General features: G+C 29.0%; 44 non-coding genes and 1 pseudogene across 45 annotated transcripts; 27 read left to right on the top strand and 18 right to left on the bottom strand.

The window, feature by feature from the left end:
• Positions 1–16: 16 nt before the first annotated feature.
• On the top strand, positions 17–37 carry 21ur-292. Its single transcript, NR_062974.1, has one exon.
• A 488-nt stretch (positions 38–525) lies between these two features.
• On the top strand, positions 526–546 carry 21ur-1503. Its single transcript, NR_062975.1, has one exon.
• Positions 547–1085: 539 nt separating this feature from the next.
• 21ur-4436 lies at positions 1086–1106 on the top strand. The gene has a single exon (NR_062976.1).
• Positions 1107–1238: 132 nt separating this feature from the next.
• On the top strand, positions 1239–1259 carry 21ur-1400. The gene has a single exon (NR_062977.1).
• Positions 1260–2777: 1518 nt separating this feature from the next.
• On the bottom strand, positions 2778–3224 carry Y73F8A.39 (annotated as a pseudogene). Its single transcript has 2 exons — positions 2996–3224; positions 2778–2963 (listed from the first exon to the last, which is right to left on the bottom strand). Coding segments are annotated over exons 1-2 (415 nt in total).
• Positions 3225–3607: 383 nt separating this feature from the next.
• 21ur-3283 lies at positions 3608–3628 on the top strand. The gene has a single exon (NR_062978.1).
• Positions 3629–4052: 424 nt separating this feature from the next.
• 21ur-306 lies at positions 4053–4073 on the top strand. The gene has a single exon (NR_062979.1).
• A 130-nt stretch (positions 4074–4203) lies between these two features.
• On the bottom strand, positions 4204–4224 carry 21ur-1385. The gene has a single exon (NR_062980.1).
• 21ur-1176 lies at positions 4207–4227 on the bottom strand. The gene has a single exon (NR_062981.1).
• Positions 4228–4801: 574 nt separating this feature from the next.
• 21ur-8291 lies at positions 4802–4822 on the top strand. Its single transcript, NR_062982.1, has one exon.
• Positions 4823–5027: 205 nt separating this feature from the next.
• Positions 5028–5048, top strand: 21ur-5797. Its single transcript, NR_062983.1, has one exon.
• Positions 5049–5131: 83 nt separating this feature from the next.
• Positions 5132–5152, bottom strand: 21ur-2793. The gene has a single exon (NR_062984.1).
• A 115-nt stretch (positions 5153–5267) lies between these two features.
• 21ur-4116 lies at positions 5268–5288 on the bottom strand. Its single transcript, NR_062985.1, has one exon.
• A 419-nt stretch (positions 5289–5707) lies between these two features.
• Positions 5708–5728, top strand: 21ur-12523. Its single transcript, NR_062986.1, has one exon.
• Positions 5711–5731, top strand: 21ur-4608. Its single transcript, NR_062987.1, has one exon.
• A 90-nt stretch (positions 5732–5821) lies between these two features.
• 21ur-1464 lies at positions 5822–5842 on the top strand. The gene has a single exon (NR_062988.1).
• Positions 5825–5845, top strand: 21ur-4881. Its single transcript, NR_062989.1, has one exon.
• A 634-nt stretch (positions 5846–6479) lies between these two features.
• 21ur-1069 lies at positions 6480–6500 on the bottom strand. The gene has a single exon (NR_062990.1).
• A 373-nt stretch (positions 6501–6873) lies between these two features.
• Positions 6874–6894, bottom strand: 21ur-5508. The gene has a single exon (NR_062991.1).
• Positions 6895–7263: 369 nt separating this feature from the next.
• On the top strand, positions 7264–7284 carry 21ur-613. The gene has a single exon (NR_062992.1).
• A 476-nt stretch (positions 7285–7760) lies between these two features.
• Positions 7761–7781, bottom strand: 21ur-7782. The gene has a single exon (NR_062993.1).
• A 373-nt stretch (positions 7782–8154) lies between these two features.
• 21ur-546 lies at positions 8155–8175 on the top strand. The gene has a single exon (NR_062994.1).
• Positions 8176–8383: 208 nt separating this feature from the next.
• On the top strand, positions 8384–8404 carry 21ur-12510. Its single transcript, NR_062995.1, has one exon.
• On the top strand, positions 8387–8407 carry 21ur-4110. Its single transcript, NR_062996.1, has one exon.
• Positions 8408–8909: 502 nt separating this feature from the next.
• 21ur-7260 lies at positions 8910–8930 on the top strand. The gene has a single exon (NR_062997.1).
• Positions 8931–9048: 118 nt separating this feature from the next.
• Positions 9049–9069, top strand: 21ur-3266. The gene has a single exon (NR_062998.1).
• Positions 9070–9093: 24 nt separating this feature from the next.
• 21ur-12926 lies at positions 9094–9114 on the bottom strand. The gene has a single exon (NR_062999.1).
• Positions 9115–9310: 196 nt separating this feature from the next.
• Positions 9311–9331, top strand: 21ur-12425. Its single transcript, NR_063000.1, has one exon.
• Positions 9332–9831: 500 nt separating this feature from the next.
• 21ur-6034 lies at positions 9832–9852 on the top strand. Its single transcript, NR_063001.1, has one exon.
• A 667-nt stretch (positions 9853–10519) lies between these two features.
• 21ur-3281 lies at positions 10520–10540 on the bottom strand. Its single transcript, NR_063002.1, has one exon.
• A 212-nt stretch (positions 10541–10752) lies between these two features.
• Positions 10753–10773, top strand: 21ur-5349. The gene has a single exon (NR_063003.1).
• Positions 10756–10776, top strand: 21ur-12426. Its single transcript, NR_063004.1, has one exon.
• A 706-nt stretch (positions 10777–11482) lies between these two features.
• 21ur-7605 lies at positions 11483–11503 on the bottom strand. Its single transcript, NR_063005.1, has one exon.
• Positions 11484–11504, bottom strand: 21ur-14499. Its single transcript, NR_063006.1, has one exon.
• A 106-nt stretch (positions 11505–11610) lies between these two features.
• 21ur-12476 lies at positions 11611–11631 on the bottom strand. Its single transcript, NR_063007.1, has one exon.
• A 413-nt stretch (positions 11632–12044) lies between these two features.
• On the bottom strand, positions 12045–12065 carry 21ur-8265. The gene has a single exon (NR_063008.1).
• Positions 12066–12202: 137 nt separating this feature from the next.
• 21ur-7411 lies at positions 12203–12223 on the top strand. The gene has a single exon (NR_063009.1).
• Positions 12224–12366: 143 nt separating this feature from the next.
• 21ur-11133 lies at positions 12367–12387 on the top strand. The gene has a single exon (NR_063010.1).
• An 82-nt stretch (positions 12388–12469) lies between these two features.
• On the bottom strand, positions 12470–12490 carry 21ur-1525. The gene has a single exon (NR_063011.1).
• A 133-nt stretch (positions 12491–12623) lies between these two features.
• Positions 12624–12644, top strand: 21ur-602. The gene has a single exon (NR_063012.1).
• A 1137-nt stretch (positions 12645–13781) lies between these two features.
• Positions 13782–13802, top strand: 21ur-2607. The gene has a single exon (NR_063013.1).
• An 854-nt stretch (positions 13803–14656) lies between these two features.
• 21ur-12248 lies at positions 14657–14677 on the bottom strand. Its single transcript, NR_063014.1, has one exon.
• On the bottom strand, positions 14660–14680 carry 21ur-5416. The gene has a single exon (NR_063015.1).
• Positions 14681–14802: 122 nt separating this feature from the next.
• On the bottom strand, positions 14803–14823 carry 21ur-7457. Its single transcript, NR_063016.1, has one exon.
• Positions 14824–15064: 241 nt separating this feature from the next.
• 21ur-3212 lies at positions 15065–15085 on the top strand. The gene has a single exon (NR_063017.1).
• The last annotated feature ends 165 nt before the right edge of the window (positions 15086–15250 follow it).

A 15250-nucleotide genomic window follows, 5' to 3' on the forward strand; every position in this document is an offset into this window, starting at 1 on the left:
TATTTCAAGCATGCATTCGTCATAATTTTTTTAAACTCACTATTTTTATGATCAATGTGTCTCAACTATTTCATTGGGGAGAGTGATTTGACGACAGTAAAACAAGTTTTTACGTTTTAAAATAACAAATACATGTATTTAAATCTAAAAATATTAAAGTTATAACCCTCAGGATGGTTAGCGAGAAACATTCACTTTACTCACATATATAGGTGTATCAAAATTTCATAAAATGATACCCATAGAAATTGATACGTTAAAAATAAATATTGCAGGATAGTGATGCTTTTCGAACTTTATTTGACGTTTTCCGGGAAAAAACACCTTCAGTATCTTTCTGTAAAATCTTTAAAATATACAAAACATTTTTATGAACACAGTGTAAACGCGGCACTAAAAAGGGATCAATAAAACTGAAATAAACAATTTTATTTTTTAAAAAAATATAACGAGTCACGAAAATTTTTCAATTTTTGCAACTGTTTCACGAAGTTTTTAAAAAAAATTTAAATTACAATATAACGATACATGTGTTCTTCTACATAATAATAAAGGCCAAAATTTTTGGAGTTAGGACCTTCAAGAAATCATCCATTTTCCCATCTTTTTAATCAAGTATATAGGTGTATAAAAATTTATCTAAATGGCTCGCGGTTTTGTTTTCGAACTTTATTCGCCGTTTTCCGGGGAAAAATAGCTTCAGTATCTTTTTACATGGTTTCCGTTACTTGTTTATTAAGCTTGCAACGAAGGACTGAAAATGTTTGAATTTTTTATGAACATTGTGAAACAGCCAAAAAATTAAGCCTCGTGACGTTTTACTTTTCTTAGTTTTTACATACAATTTTTCGCAATTATTGTTAGATATTTCTTTGGCGTAACAGGCCAACTGCCTCATTACTTGAGCATCCTAGCAACTGTACAATTTTTGCTCCATAGCATGTCATATGCAGTTTTAGTCTTTTTTAAAATTCAAAAACAACTTGAAACAAAAAAAAAATTAAAAAATTAAATTGACGAATTTCACTTTTAATATTTGCCGTTTCAAACAGTTGTCAAGTTTTCTCAGTTTTTAGTAAAAACGTTCTCAATGAAGCACAACTTTGTTTTCATCCGAATTAAATGGTTATAAATCATTCTGTTCTCGAATGAAACGCACAGCTGCATAATGCAGCATTGTCTAAATTTTTACAGTTTCATCAACTTTATATATTATGTGCTTGAATTGAACGTATCATTGTTAACTACTTTACCTTAGGTTTTCCGTTTTAGATTTTGCTCAAAACCGAAGAACCTAAATAATCGAAAAAAATGTTCAGGGCCTTTCATGTTTATGAAAAAGTAGTTACATAAATATTAAATTCCTTTTGAGAAACCGCCCTTTTTGGAGTTTTCACTAAATTTTTTTTTCCGATTTTTCTATATTTCCGTTTCTCGGTTTTGATTGAAAAAAAAAAACCGAAAAAATTAAAATTATTTTGTAAACGTTTGTAACTTATTAGGTTCTGAAGTTACGTCAGTTTTTAGCTGGGTACTCTTGTACTGTCCATGACAAATAAATTAAAGTCAACGACTATTTTCTGACATATAATATTACTAATTAACCCCCGACATCAAGAAAATCGAGAAACCAGATATATTACCAATATTAAAAATCACGAGTGTTATAAAAATGTAGTGAAACAATAGTTTTCTATAGTTATCAAGAGAACATATATTTTAATTATTGAACAACATTCAAAGCTTAGGCAAAATCTAAGCGCAAAGTATGAACAAAACGTGAGACGGGCTCAAAAAATGAAGCACAAAAAATAATATAAAATTTGTTAGAAGGAACAGTGAAACTGAAATGAAACAGTTTAATTTCTAAATGTAGTTGCATAAAAATGAATAAAATAAAATACATACCGAGGTAAAATGAGAAAATATAGAACGTGCAAGTCGTAGAAACTTGAATTCACTGAAAGTGATTAAAATTAAATGGGGATTGTATTATGATTAACACAATGAAGAATTAATAATGAACTTCAGTTTATAAAGTCAATGAAACCGCAAATTTTAGTGTATAATGATACATTAAAAGTATACTAAAACAGGCAGTTCTTAAAAAAGTTATAAAACAGTACATATTGTTGTTTTGGTGTTTACGATAGTTTATTAAAAATTTAGTATGCTCACTTAGATTGGCTCAATTAGACTTAGATTGCGCGAAAAGATACAGTTTTGTAAAAAAAAAGTAAAATTCATTTGGAAATGTGAAAAAGTGCCGGAAACTTAAATTTGACAAATAAAAGTGCATACTGTTTCAAGATAATTTTAATACGGTTTATGAAAAAAAAATCCAGTTTCATTGTTTTACATTTTTCTATATTCAACTGGTTCATACGAATGTGGAAAAAAACCAATTTGGTCCAAATCAAGTTTCTTTGAAACAGTAGTTTTTTTAAAACAATTTGTCAAAAACGGATTTTCGAAAATTCAGAACACTTTTACCATTTTATAACCTAGATTTTAGTTCATTATTTGATTGGTTTTTTTCAGGTAAAATCACAATAATCTTAATAAAAACTTGAAAAGTTCTGAATATTTTGAGCAATTGAAATTATTTGGAAATTTAATGACGCAGGTAAGTTAGGCAAATTACAAAAGATCATCTTTTTCTGTGCTTGAACCGCCGAGATTTTAATTAAAAGTAACAGTAAAATAATAAAAAACAGTCTTTAGTAATTCCTAATAAAATAAATTATATAATTAAAAGAAACATCATATTAACTTTTTGAAACGGGAGAAATTTTCTAAAATATCCATGATTTTTTAAATAAGTTTCAAAAAATTTTGGGATACAGCTCATCAGGTCGTAGTTAGTGAAATCTAGTTCTTCGCATGTTCTCTGATAAATTTCCTTCTGTTTATGACCCTCTTCGCATTCAATTTTGCCAAAACAACTTTGCAATCATTTGTAACTATATTTTAACTATCAAAATAATACCTTCACTTTTTTCACAAACTTCACTAATATTTCTTGCAATTGCTATAGTAACTTAAACTCTTGGATATTCCCATGTTAAATACATCAAGACGTTCACACATTTGGAGCACTTTTTTTCTAATATAACTTGCTCCTTTGGTGTACAAACTCTTAGAGTAGAATTAAGTAGAGTTGATTTAGATTCGAAAGCATCGAAAATACTAAATATAACCAGAGAGCATGTAGTTGCATGGAGTTTTGTGACAAAATGAGTCAGTGAATATAGATAATTGGAGTTCATGGCTGTGTAATAATCTATTTTAATCTTTGAAATCGTGTTCTTTGTATTATTATTTCTCAATTGAAATATTATATATTCGATCAAACGCCTAACATGTATATTTTTTAAATATAGTGTACTCTATCACCGTCAGTTGAGTTTGAATTCACCAACGTATGAAAAATTACAAAAGGTTGAACTCATGTTTTTATGTCTCAAGGTCTTATTTATCATTTTAACTGTTTTTAGAAAAACAATTTTTTAGATAAAATCAAAGTGATTATTTTAATGTAAAAGCTTTGGTGAAGAACTAATGTTTCAACACCTTCATATAACATGGTTTCAATAAAAAATAACAGTATCGAAATTTACGTTGTCCAGTGTTCTCTTTTTTGAAATTAGGTAATTTCTCATAGATTTCTTTTGAAGATGTTTTCTTTTCACTTAAACTTTCTCTTATAATTGTATTAAATTTTAGCAGAACGTGATTTCTCGATACCAAAAAACTATTACATAAGAACAAACTCGTCAATCAATAAAATTTGAAAATGTTTCAGAATGTTTTGGCAATTCATTTCGTTGGTTATTGGGAATATCCCTACTTGATTCCTGAAAGTTGTCTCTGTAAACACTTTCAGACACAGTTTTTTTCATAAAAATTTCTAATTTTATAGTGAGATCTACCCGATTTTTTTTCAACATTTTCAGAATTTCCGACAATTTTCAGTGATATTGTTAAGTTAGTCACAATTTGTTTCCCGTTTCAAAGATGCGATTTCCAGCGAAACAAAATATTGATTTCACTAAAAATAGTCACAAAACGGTGTGGCAAACTACTTTTTTTTTAATTTTGCGGCCGTTGCTCATTCTCCGATCAATTATCTATTACCTAACTTTCATTATTTTGATGTAAAAATTGGAAAAAAATCATCAAGTAGACTACCGAGTAGAAAAACCTTTTAACATCATATGGATAATAAACTTGAATAAATGGCTCACTATTTCACAATTTGTTGAAACAGGCAAGTTTGATGTTGACGGCAGCGAAAAAACTCAATTTAGTGCGTTGAACAACTGCTTAACACTGAAACAAACTTTTTTTCTTGATTATGATTTTTCAAATATTCACCCAATAAAGTTTTTATAACTGACAATAAGAATCTCATTTCCACATTCTTTATATCAAACAAATTTTTTAGAGTTTAGCAAGTTGGAGAAACTGTAAACTTTAATTTAAAGTAAAATAAAACGGTTTTCAATTGTGAGCTCCTCTAAATGGTTAAAGTTTCTCCAAATTTTCAATTTTCAACGTTTTATGAATAATCCCGAAAATTAAAATAATGTTTCAAATTTCTGCTTTTGACATAACTTTTTATTTTTTGTTTGACACGTAGTCTTTCATATTGGTGATTTTTTCAACAGTTAATTTTTTTAAAATCAAAATTGGTAATTTTCAAATTTTAAAACAAGTTTAGAAATTAGCAGTTACTCCTTTTTACAAAAATGTACTGTTTCAAAAAATCTGTGAATGGCAGACTGAGTAACTTAATTGATGTACTGATATATAAAATTGGTGAACTTGTAAACACTTTACGACAAGATCATCATTTTCCACAATTCACGCAATTACACTTTAGAAAGGCAGCTGTGTTCCCACTTTTTTCTAATAAATCTCAAATCATCGAAAGAAAAGAAATCATTCGACCCTGGAAAAAAAGTTCTACAATATTTCTATTGTTTCACTATTTTAAAAAATTGGCTCCGAAAATTCAATTATGCTTATCGAATATTGAAAAATTCACTGAAACACACAAAGAAATTGTTGACATTTTTATTGAAGTTTCCACAAATTTGGCTCCACATTATTGCAGAAAAGTGAGAATGTGCATTTCAAACTCGATTGAGTGAAGAAAAAATATTTTATTTCAATATATGAAGTGTGTGAAACGGGTTTTTTTATTCTGCACACCGTGCCAATACTTGTTTCCATTTTCAGATGCGCCCGACAACATATTTAATGATGTTTTTGTCGTGTCTATACTAATACCAAACTTTTCGTGCTAAAGATATAAAGTAGGTGAAACAATAATTATTTTTGGTGTTTTTTTTTTGTAATTTCGGCAGCTTTTACATCGCCATATATTTGAATTGAATACGGTAACTTGCTTTTAATTGGTAATGAATTTTCTAATAGAAATAGGGAAATCGAAAAACCTAAAATTTAAATTGTTAAATTTTTTTGATTTCCTCTGAAAAAATCGGATGTTAATGGGGACGGATATTGCAAATTTCAGAATTTTAACATAGTTTCATACTTTAAAAAAAGTTTTTTTGAAGATTTTATGAGAAATGGCACTTTTTCATTTGAGCAAATTTAATTGTTTTTTTTTATAGTTTTTTTTTAATTTCTAATTACAGTTTCATCAACTATTCATAACATGAAAACATTCTTATCAAAATAATAAGGGCGTGTTACCATGTCGATAGCGAAAAATATGAATTGCAAGCATCGTTGTCACAATTATCTGACAGTTTCGCATTATCCATTAAATATTATAGTTTTTTCTACTCGGTAGTGATGGACTTCTACTTGGAAAAATTGTGACTAACTTAACAAAATTACTGAAACCTTTCGGGAAATCTGTGAAAACTCTAAGAAATCCAGTAGATCTTACTATGAAATTGGAAAATTTTATTTTAAAAAATCTGTTTCTGAGAGTTTTTACAGAGACCATTTCCAGCAATCAAGTAGAGACTTTGAGAAAAGTATTGGAATCTTTTAACATTATTTAAATATAAACTACTGTTTCAACGAACATATAATTTCTGAAAAAACAACCTCCAATGAACAATTGATCGAATCTATAATGAAGTCTAAATCCTCCAACACACCAATATAGTTAGATAATTCAAAGTTGAAATCGTAATTTTTCGAACCATAAAATTGCTAGTTCAACGTTTTGTATAGTTCAGGCAAGTCCTGTTTCACCTACTAACTTGTCATTGAACTTTGATAGTTTTTTTTTATTTGAAAATCACAAACAAATCCATTAAGCTTTCAGATATTTTTTTTTTTATTTCAAATTTTTGAAGCGATTACTGTTTCATGACGTGCATAATTTTTAAAGAAAATATTATTTTTTTTTGTGTAGAGCGTATTCTTGTTGTCTAGTTAACTTTAACTTTGAAAAATTAATGCTCTACAGGAGTAATTAACCTTAAAATTTATCTGCTCATCAAAACAACGAATTAGTGAAGGTTCACAAAAATTTACAACTTATCATCGGATTTCGAAAGGGTAGAAAATATTTGACACTTTAAAATTTATATTTTTCATAGTTTGATTATGCATTCATCCAGAAATGATGTAAAAAGTCTGCTACTCTGTTCTAAATATTGCTATATTTCCTCCTATATTTCCATAACATCCGTAATTTTTAAAATTACCCATTCGCGAACATTCACCAACTGTTTCTGAGAAAAACTTCAGAAAACATGAAAAATTGTATGAATTAGAAAAAACGTTCAGGTTTTCAGAATGATTTCTGTAAAGTGACAAGAAAACTAGCTCCCGCGTATTCTTTGATATGACTTTATTTTCATTCTCTGTGTTCTCTTTTTTTTTCTTGCAAAAATCAATTCGCAATTAGCAAAACTATAAATGGAATAACATTAAAAAGTATAATGAAACAAGATTTTTCAAAGAAATACGGCGGATTTCAATATTGTTACACAAAAATTTCATTCTTTAGTGTGAAACACCAATGTGAAACTTTTCTCTTTCGAATTACGAAAGTTTTCCTCCGTGGTTTCAGAATTTCTTCCTTAAAAATTTGTTTCAAATTAATTGTGATACTTCTAAAATAGCATTTTATAACTAAAATCTGTATGCTAAAATGTATTTGTAATTAGGGGTTGAAAACTTACCAAATTTTTTGAAAATTTGTGCTTTATTAAATATTTTTCTATTGTTTTAACACGCTCATTTAGCTTTATTAGTTTTCTTATTGGACACTTTGTTCATATAACACAGAAAATAATTTGATTGTATCCAAACTTCAATAGCTCTATACTATTATAAAAATTTCGTAAGATTTATAATCACAGTTTTCTAAAATACTTATAATGAAGGGATGATGAAGTAGGACTCAAACTAATCAGCAAAAAGGACTGAAGTTCAAATTCGCGTGCAATTAATTTTACGCGCGAATTCAAATTTTTATTTTGTAGTTTGCATAAACACTTATTTTTCCTCGGAAAAACAAGATCGATGTACTTGAACATAATTACCTTACAAGATTCTGCTAAAACTAATTTTTTTTTCGCAAAAAGAACATTCTAGAACGTTGAGAAATTAGCGCCCCAATTCAAACTTTAAAATTTTATATTCACAAAACATAGGAAAATTTAGAATTCCAACTGAAATATTATAAATTTTAACTGTTTTTACTATTTACTACTTATGTCCTATTATAGTATAGAGCTATTGAAGTTTGGATACAATCAAATTATTTTCTATGTTATATGAACAAAGTGTCCAATAAGAAAACTAATAAAGCTAAATGAGCGTGTTAAAACAATAGAAAAATATTTAATAAAGCACAAATTTTCAAAAAATTTGGTAAGTTTTCAACCCCTAATTACAAATACATTTTAGCATACAGATTTTAGTTATAAAATGCTATTTTAGAAGTATCACAATTAATTTGAAACAAATTTTTAAGGAAGAAATTGTTGTACATCTGAGAGCTTAATGGATTTAATGGTTTGTGATAATTTGCCGTAATGAATTTCAATGAAATGTGCTTCAGAAGTTGCCAACATTGTACTAAAATATTTGGATTAAACACTCAAAAAACTACAGTTTCACCAAATTTACAAAATAAGTACAATAGATTAGTTTGAATAAAGTTTCCTTGATTTGAATAAAGTTTACTTGATTTTAAAAAATCGCTTTATTTTTTGGAACGAAATTAATTTTTTTTTTTTGAAAATTTGTTTAGAAATGGCACTACGAAGTTTGTTTATTTGGGCAACTTTTATTTTTAATTTTTGATTTTTTTAAATAGTTTTTTTTTAAATTTCTAATTACAATTTCATCAACTTTTCATAACATAAGAGCAATCTTATCAAAATAATGAGTGGTTGTAATTTGGTTGGCAGTTCGAATATCTTCTTTCGAAAAACACGAATTAAAAGTATCGGTTGTAAATAGTATAATAAATAGTTTGTTACGACTATCTAACAGTTTCGCATTATCCATATAATGTTAAAAGGTTTTTTTTAGTATACTTCCACGATGGTAGATTTTTGATTTAATTTTTACAGCAAAATAGTTAAAGATAAACTGACCGGATAATGAGCAACGTCCTTAAAAATTAAAAAAGTAGTTTACCACGTGGCTTTTGTGACACTGAAAACTCTCGAGATATTTGAAAAAGTTTTAAAAAAATCCAGTAGATCTTACTATAAAATTAGATAGTTTTATGAAAAAAAAACTGTGTCTGGAAATGTTCACAGAGATTATTTCCAGAAATCAATCAAGTAGGGATATTCCCAATAACCACCGTAAATGAATTGCGAAAACGTTCTGAAACATTTTTAAAATGGAAACTACTGTTTCAACGAATAGATAATTTTTGGAAAAAAACAAATTTTCATTGAGAGGGACGAGTTTATTTTGATAATTTTAATCGTCGAAAGAATAGAAAAACATTTGACACTCCAGAATAAGAAAATTCTATGAAATCTCTACTGTTTCACTATTTTTATTTTAACATAACATTTTTTGAACACCTAATACGTTAAGTGAATAATCCCGCAAATTCAAATCATGTTTCAAATTTCTGCATTTAACTTTTTTCAATTGTTCTTTTTGACACATTCATCCATATTTGTATTGTTTTAAACAGTAGACATTTAACTTCTTTTTTTTTTAATCAAAAATGCCAACTTTCCAAATTATAAAACAAGTTTAGAAATGAGCACTGACACTTTTTGAAAACTACAAAAATTTACTGTTTCAAAAGATGCATTACAAAATAACCAAAAAACGGTTACATTATCTTTAGTGTGAATTCAACTACATTAATGAAGAAGGATTTTTTAATCTTGACTGCAACCTTACCGTACCAATACAATACCTCGACACCATATCACCCGACCCAATACCTCCTTGTCAGCTTAAAAATGTTTTTGAAATAACTGCAACGCTACAGTACCCTAAGCCAACCCAATACCTACTTAAATGCTATATTCCCAATTATATCCCTCTACTAATTCCAATTCAGAACAAATTCAAAGCAATTCCAACTGTATTGTTATTGAAACTCCAAGAATTTTTCAGTTTTTACAGAGACTATTTCCAATAATCAGGTAAGGAATTTTAGAATACTGGAAATTGATAAAGAATTGGAATCTTTTTCATTTATTAAGTTTTGTAAGAGTTTTCATAGGGTTTATATTCAATAAATTCAACTTCAAGTTATAAAAAAAAAGTTGTCAAAAAATTCTGAATCATTTTTTAAGATAGAAGCTACTGTTTTAACGAATAGATAATTTCTGAAAAAAAACAAATTTTTATTGTGATGGATGAGTAATTTTGTACCTGTGATTTGTATTACTTTGTAGTTGAACTGAGTTGTTTTATTACAGAGAGAACGCACTTTAACCCCAAAGAAATGAAACTCAAAATTTAGAAAAAAATAATATTTTTATTCACTTTAATGCAAAACAAAATAATTATATTCAAAATTTTTATAATTTCAAATGAACGGAATAAAATAAATTTAAATACGTCGAATTATTTGTGAAACTCTCAACAGTTCCAGAGATCTTTTAGTACGGTGGAAGCCTTTATGAATTTGTTTAAAAAGAACTGAAAAGTCAAAAACAATTCAAAACGTCAAGTTTTATTAACTACGTTCGACCTGTGAAATCTTTTTATTTGAGTTCCATTAAGCTTTGTTCAAAAAAAAATTCCGCCTGCGGATTGAGAAATCTCTGGAAAATCGAAATCCAATTCAAAATACCCATTTACCATACAAAATTAAATTTAAGGTAATTATGGACAAACCCAGTAAAAAATTACCAAATATATATTTTCAAAAAACAGGAAAACTTCCTGAACTTTTTCAGGCAAGTTTTCAGCTTTCGCTATGATTCAGAACTGAAAAATGATACATTTATTTGACTGATCTAAAAGTTTCAAATTATTGTGTATACAGTAGTTTTTAACACAATACGGTACATGAACGAAAAAAAAACATAATTTCAAATGCATTTTATGTCTATCAATAATCCAAATCCGAGAATCGAATATGTGTAGTTGGTGAAACCGTAATTTTTAGAGAACTCCACATAAAAACCACTTATGCTTTGATAGAAAAATCATTTCGAAGAAATAGTGAAAAATTTACAAAGTTAAAAAAATTAAGTAAATTTAAGTAAAAAATTATACTGTTTCACAACGTTTATTTGAACTTGATGTTTTCCATTCACACAGTGGTATCCGACAAAAAATTGTGCGCTTACATTTTTGGGTTTTTGGGTATATGGGTACTTCATTGCAAAATTTTTTAATTAACTTTCATAGTTTTTCTTTAAAAATCACAAAAGAATTACTTGGGCTCTGAAATATTCAAAAAAAAAAAGATTCTTCAAATGATTGAAGCAACTATTTCTTCATGAAGTGTAAAATTTTTGGTAACTATTTTCTCAAGGTACTTTTGATTTAAAGGTAAAAATCCCTCTATAAAATCAACTAAACTTTCATGTTTCCCATCACAATGATCGAGAAAATGTTCACAATTTTTTTAGATTATCAAAATGGTAGAAAAAATTTGAGAATTTAGAAATAAAATATTCCAGAAAATTTCTAATGTTTTACTCATTTATAAAAATTTACAATGCTGCTTGGTGCAATTCTACTTGATTTTTCATTTGAAAAATAACGCAAAAAAAATCAATCGATTTACCGGAGTTTCATATATATTTTGGATTCAAAATCCTACTTTTTTGAGTCATAAAAATTTGAATTTTTTTTTGTTTTTTACTGTTTCAGAATAAACATAAAATTTAAATGCCAATTGGCATTCAATATATTTTTTGTGTTGCATTAAAGTAAATAGAAATATTAGTTTTTTTCTAAATTTTTAGTTTCATTCTTGTGGATTAAAGTGAGATAGTGATTAGGATTGTGAAATTTTGTCTAAATTCATAATTGAGTTGTTGTCAAAATGTATTTCCGAAAGATAACTTCGATGTGAAACTTAATGAAAATTTCTAGAGAATGTGAAATTGTGAATTATATTTTTGATATTTGAATTAAAATTTAAAAGTAAAAATGCAGAAAATATCATTGGAAAAAAACTGGATAGAAGTACTGAAAGATACAGAAGCTAGGAGATTTATGGAGCAAATGAAACTGTTCAAATAATTTGGAATTTCGATTGATGCCGAATTCTTCAAATTGTAACAACAACGGGCTGTTATGAGAGACGTCCCCCTCGTCCCCCTGATATTTATAACGGATCGCTTATAATTGGAAAATTAATTGTGGCATCTACATAGAATCTATTGTACAACCTCATATTACAAGAGAGGACGTCCTCCATAACAGCCCTACATGAAGGGAATTGTTGAAACTGTCAACTCTTCAAGAGAACTTTTAGTACTGTGTAAATCTTGATGAATTCGTCAATATCTGAAAATTTCCGAAAAATCAAAATTAACATGCCTTATGAGGTAGTACGCATTGCCTAAAACATTTTTTCATTGTCGATTTCTATGTGGTTTAATGTGGTTTAGTGGTTAAAATTATCATTAACTCTTCTTGGTCATTACAAAAATTTGCTGAAATGGTAGAGAAAATTTGTCAAATTAGAACAAAATGTTCTTGAAGATTTCTACTGTTTCACTACATTTACTAGAATTCACAATACTTCTTGGTGCAATTCCTTCAGAGTTTTTTTCCAAATAACGCGAAAAGTCATTCGAATACTCTTCGGTTTTTCATTCATTTTTTGGATTGAAATCCTACTATTTCGAGTCATATAATGTTGACATTTTTCTGATGTTTCAGATATTTGCATTAAGGTTTGTTTCCTAAACAAGAAAATCTTCTTGTTGAAACGTATTCTCAAACATAATATAATTATGTAGAAAAGTTTTTTCTACTATTCTTGACATGATAGAAATAATGTTCAGTGCACACAAGTTTAACCATTAAGTTGTCAACGGTAATGAATGTCAAATTAATTCGTTTGAAAAATAAATTAGGTGAAACTGTGAAAATTATGTAAACCGATTTGTTTTTCAAATAAAAACAATTGTTTCAACAAGTGCATAATTTTTGAGAAAATGCGTTGAAGGTAATTGGCGATAGGAATTGGTAGTTGGCGAAACTGCATTATCTTGATTTTAAAAAGTCGCACTTTAATGCAACGGGAATTTGGAAGGCAACATTTTGAAGTATTTACTCCCATCCGAAGTTTTTCCAGATTTTCAGCAACTTTCCAAAATGTCAAAAATTTGAAAAAATTAATTTACCACAACAGTATTCGAACCCATGCCATTTTCCTCGTACTACCGGCTGTTTCCCACTGCGCCATTCGACCGGTGTTTCAACACGTTTCCAAAACTCATCATGATTTGATAAATTAGAAGCGAGAAACAACGAGATTTACCCACTTAAAAATGAGAGAGTATGGAAAATAAAGAGAGTTTAGAGAAAAAATTTCAGATCAAATTTTAAGGGGTTCAGAGTTGAGTTCCGCCGCTTAAAATTTTGTGGTGATCTAGTTTAAGCATAATCTTTCGAATGGCATCGGTCTCGTTTCAAAGTCCGATACTAGATTGACTTCTTTTCCTTGTTAGAGAGAGATAAACAATGAACATTTTTACACTCAAAATAAAAAAAACTGCGTGGCGTGTACTGCAGAAAACCTAATATTCAGGCCCCGCCTTTTTTCTTGTCCACTCACGGAGAAAAGGCGAAATTCGGGACCCCAACCAATATCAGGCCGCCGACATCTCACGGGTTCCGCGCGCCGCTATGTTTAACTCGCAGCAGGCGGATACAGCTCGCCATGCCCACAGCGAGTTAAACGCAGCGGCGCGCGGAACCCGTGAGATGTCGGCGGCCTGATATTGGTTGGGGTCCCGAATTTCGCCTTTTCCCCGTGAGTGGACGAAAAAGGGCGGGGCCTGAATATTAGGTTTTCTGTAGTACACGCCACGCAGTTTTTTTATTTTGAGTATAAGATGAAAATGGCGAAACTTTAAGCGAAACTTTGATTTTAATTTTTAGTTCAGTGATAATAGTACTAAATTTTACAAGTAGAAAACCCTAGTTGTTCCTATTAATTTAATTGAAAAAAAAACAAAATAAACACTTTAAAATTATCGAATACAGTTTGTAAACGTTTTTACAAATTAGGACATTTTTTGTTTTGAGTTGTTTTATATAATTGAAAAAAAAAACTACAGTTTCATAAACTTTATATGGATACGAGAGGGAAGGCTATATTTTAATCTGTCTCTTATGATGATAACTCGTGCAGTATGTAGTCTATGACGTCACAGAAATGTGGACGGGGCCTACCAAGATACGCTAAATCTGTTTTCACTTTTATATGAGATGGGTAGACTAGAAATGTCTTTAACCTAGTTCAAATTATAATTATTTTGAAAAAGTTTTCATAAAAAGTAATACATATAACAATCAATAAGTCATAATTTTCTGACCGTTTCACAGTGAACCTGAACTGCTCAAACTATTTTCTTTCTTAATTGAATTTGCATGAAACATTATTTAAACATTAAAAATTCATATGATCAGCCATTTAAGAACGAAGTTTATGGTGAGTTATTGTTAATTTTTTTTTGCAGTGTACAAATGTTGTCCTTTTTAAAACTGTAAAAATCAGCCTGCCAAATCAATAATTTTTACTTAAAGCCGCCAACTTTTCGGTCAATATTCTGAAAATTCATACAAATAACTGAGATTCTGATTGATATTAACAAGTGTGAATATATACACTCAAAATAATAAAACTGCGTGGCGTGTACTGCAGAAAACCTAATATTTAGGCCCCGCCTTTTTATCGTCCACTCACGGAGAAAAGGCAAAATTCGGGGACCAACCAATATCAGGCCGCCGACATCCTACGTGTTCCGCGCGCCGCTATGTTTAACTCGCAGCGGGCGGAGACAGCTTGCCGCGCCCACAACGAGTGAAACATAGCGGCGCGCGGAACCCGTAGGATGTCGGCGGCCTGATATTGGTTGTCCCCCGAATTTTGCCTTTTCCCCGTGAGTGGACGATAAAAAGGCGGGGCCTAAATATGAGGTTTTCTGCAGTACACGCCACGCAGTTTTATTATTTTGAGTGTATGAGAGAATTAACCAATGGGACCCAAAATCTAGCAATACCAATTGTTTTTCAAACTAAAGAAAATTTACCAGCTCACTGAAACCGACAAAAATTTTGGTTACATTTTTTTTTGGAATTGTGTTTTTAATTTTTCGATTTCAAACGGAAGATGGAGTAAATCAATAAATTCGACTACAGGAATTGAACATAAAATATTTGTTCCAATTTATCAAGTATGTGAAACAGGTTTTGTCCTACGCACCGCCTCACTTAGACAATAGCTGTTTGCATTTTTCATTGCACCGCAATATTTTATTGTACATGTATTAGAGGTTTTTATTTCATTTTTTCGAATTCAATATCCTATTTTTTTCGAATCTTTATCGCATTTTTTTGCTGTTTCAAATATTTGATTTTTAAAATTTGCATTAATGAAACACATTAAAAATTTGCATTAATGAACAAAAATAAATTCGATGAAACTGTGAATATTTATAATTAAAAAAAATTTTTTTTGAATGAATACAATTGTATTTAAAATGTTGAATACAGCTTTCAAACGTCTTTACAATACTTTATTTGTTTTAATATTTAAAAAAAGCTACAATGTCATGAGTGAAGTTATAAA

Source organism: Caenorhabditis elegans, chromosome IV (assembly GCF_000002985.6).
Source record: "Caenorhabditis elegans chromosome IV".
NCBI classification, from domain to species: domain Eukaryota; kingdom Metazoa; phylum Nematoda; class Chromadorea; order Rhabditida; family Rhabditidae; genus Caenorhabditis; species Caenorhabditis elegans.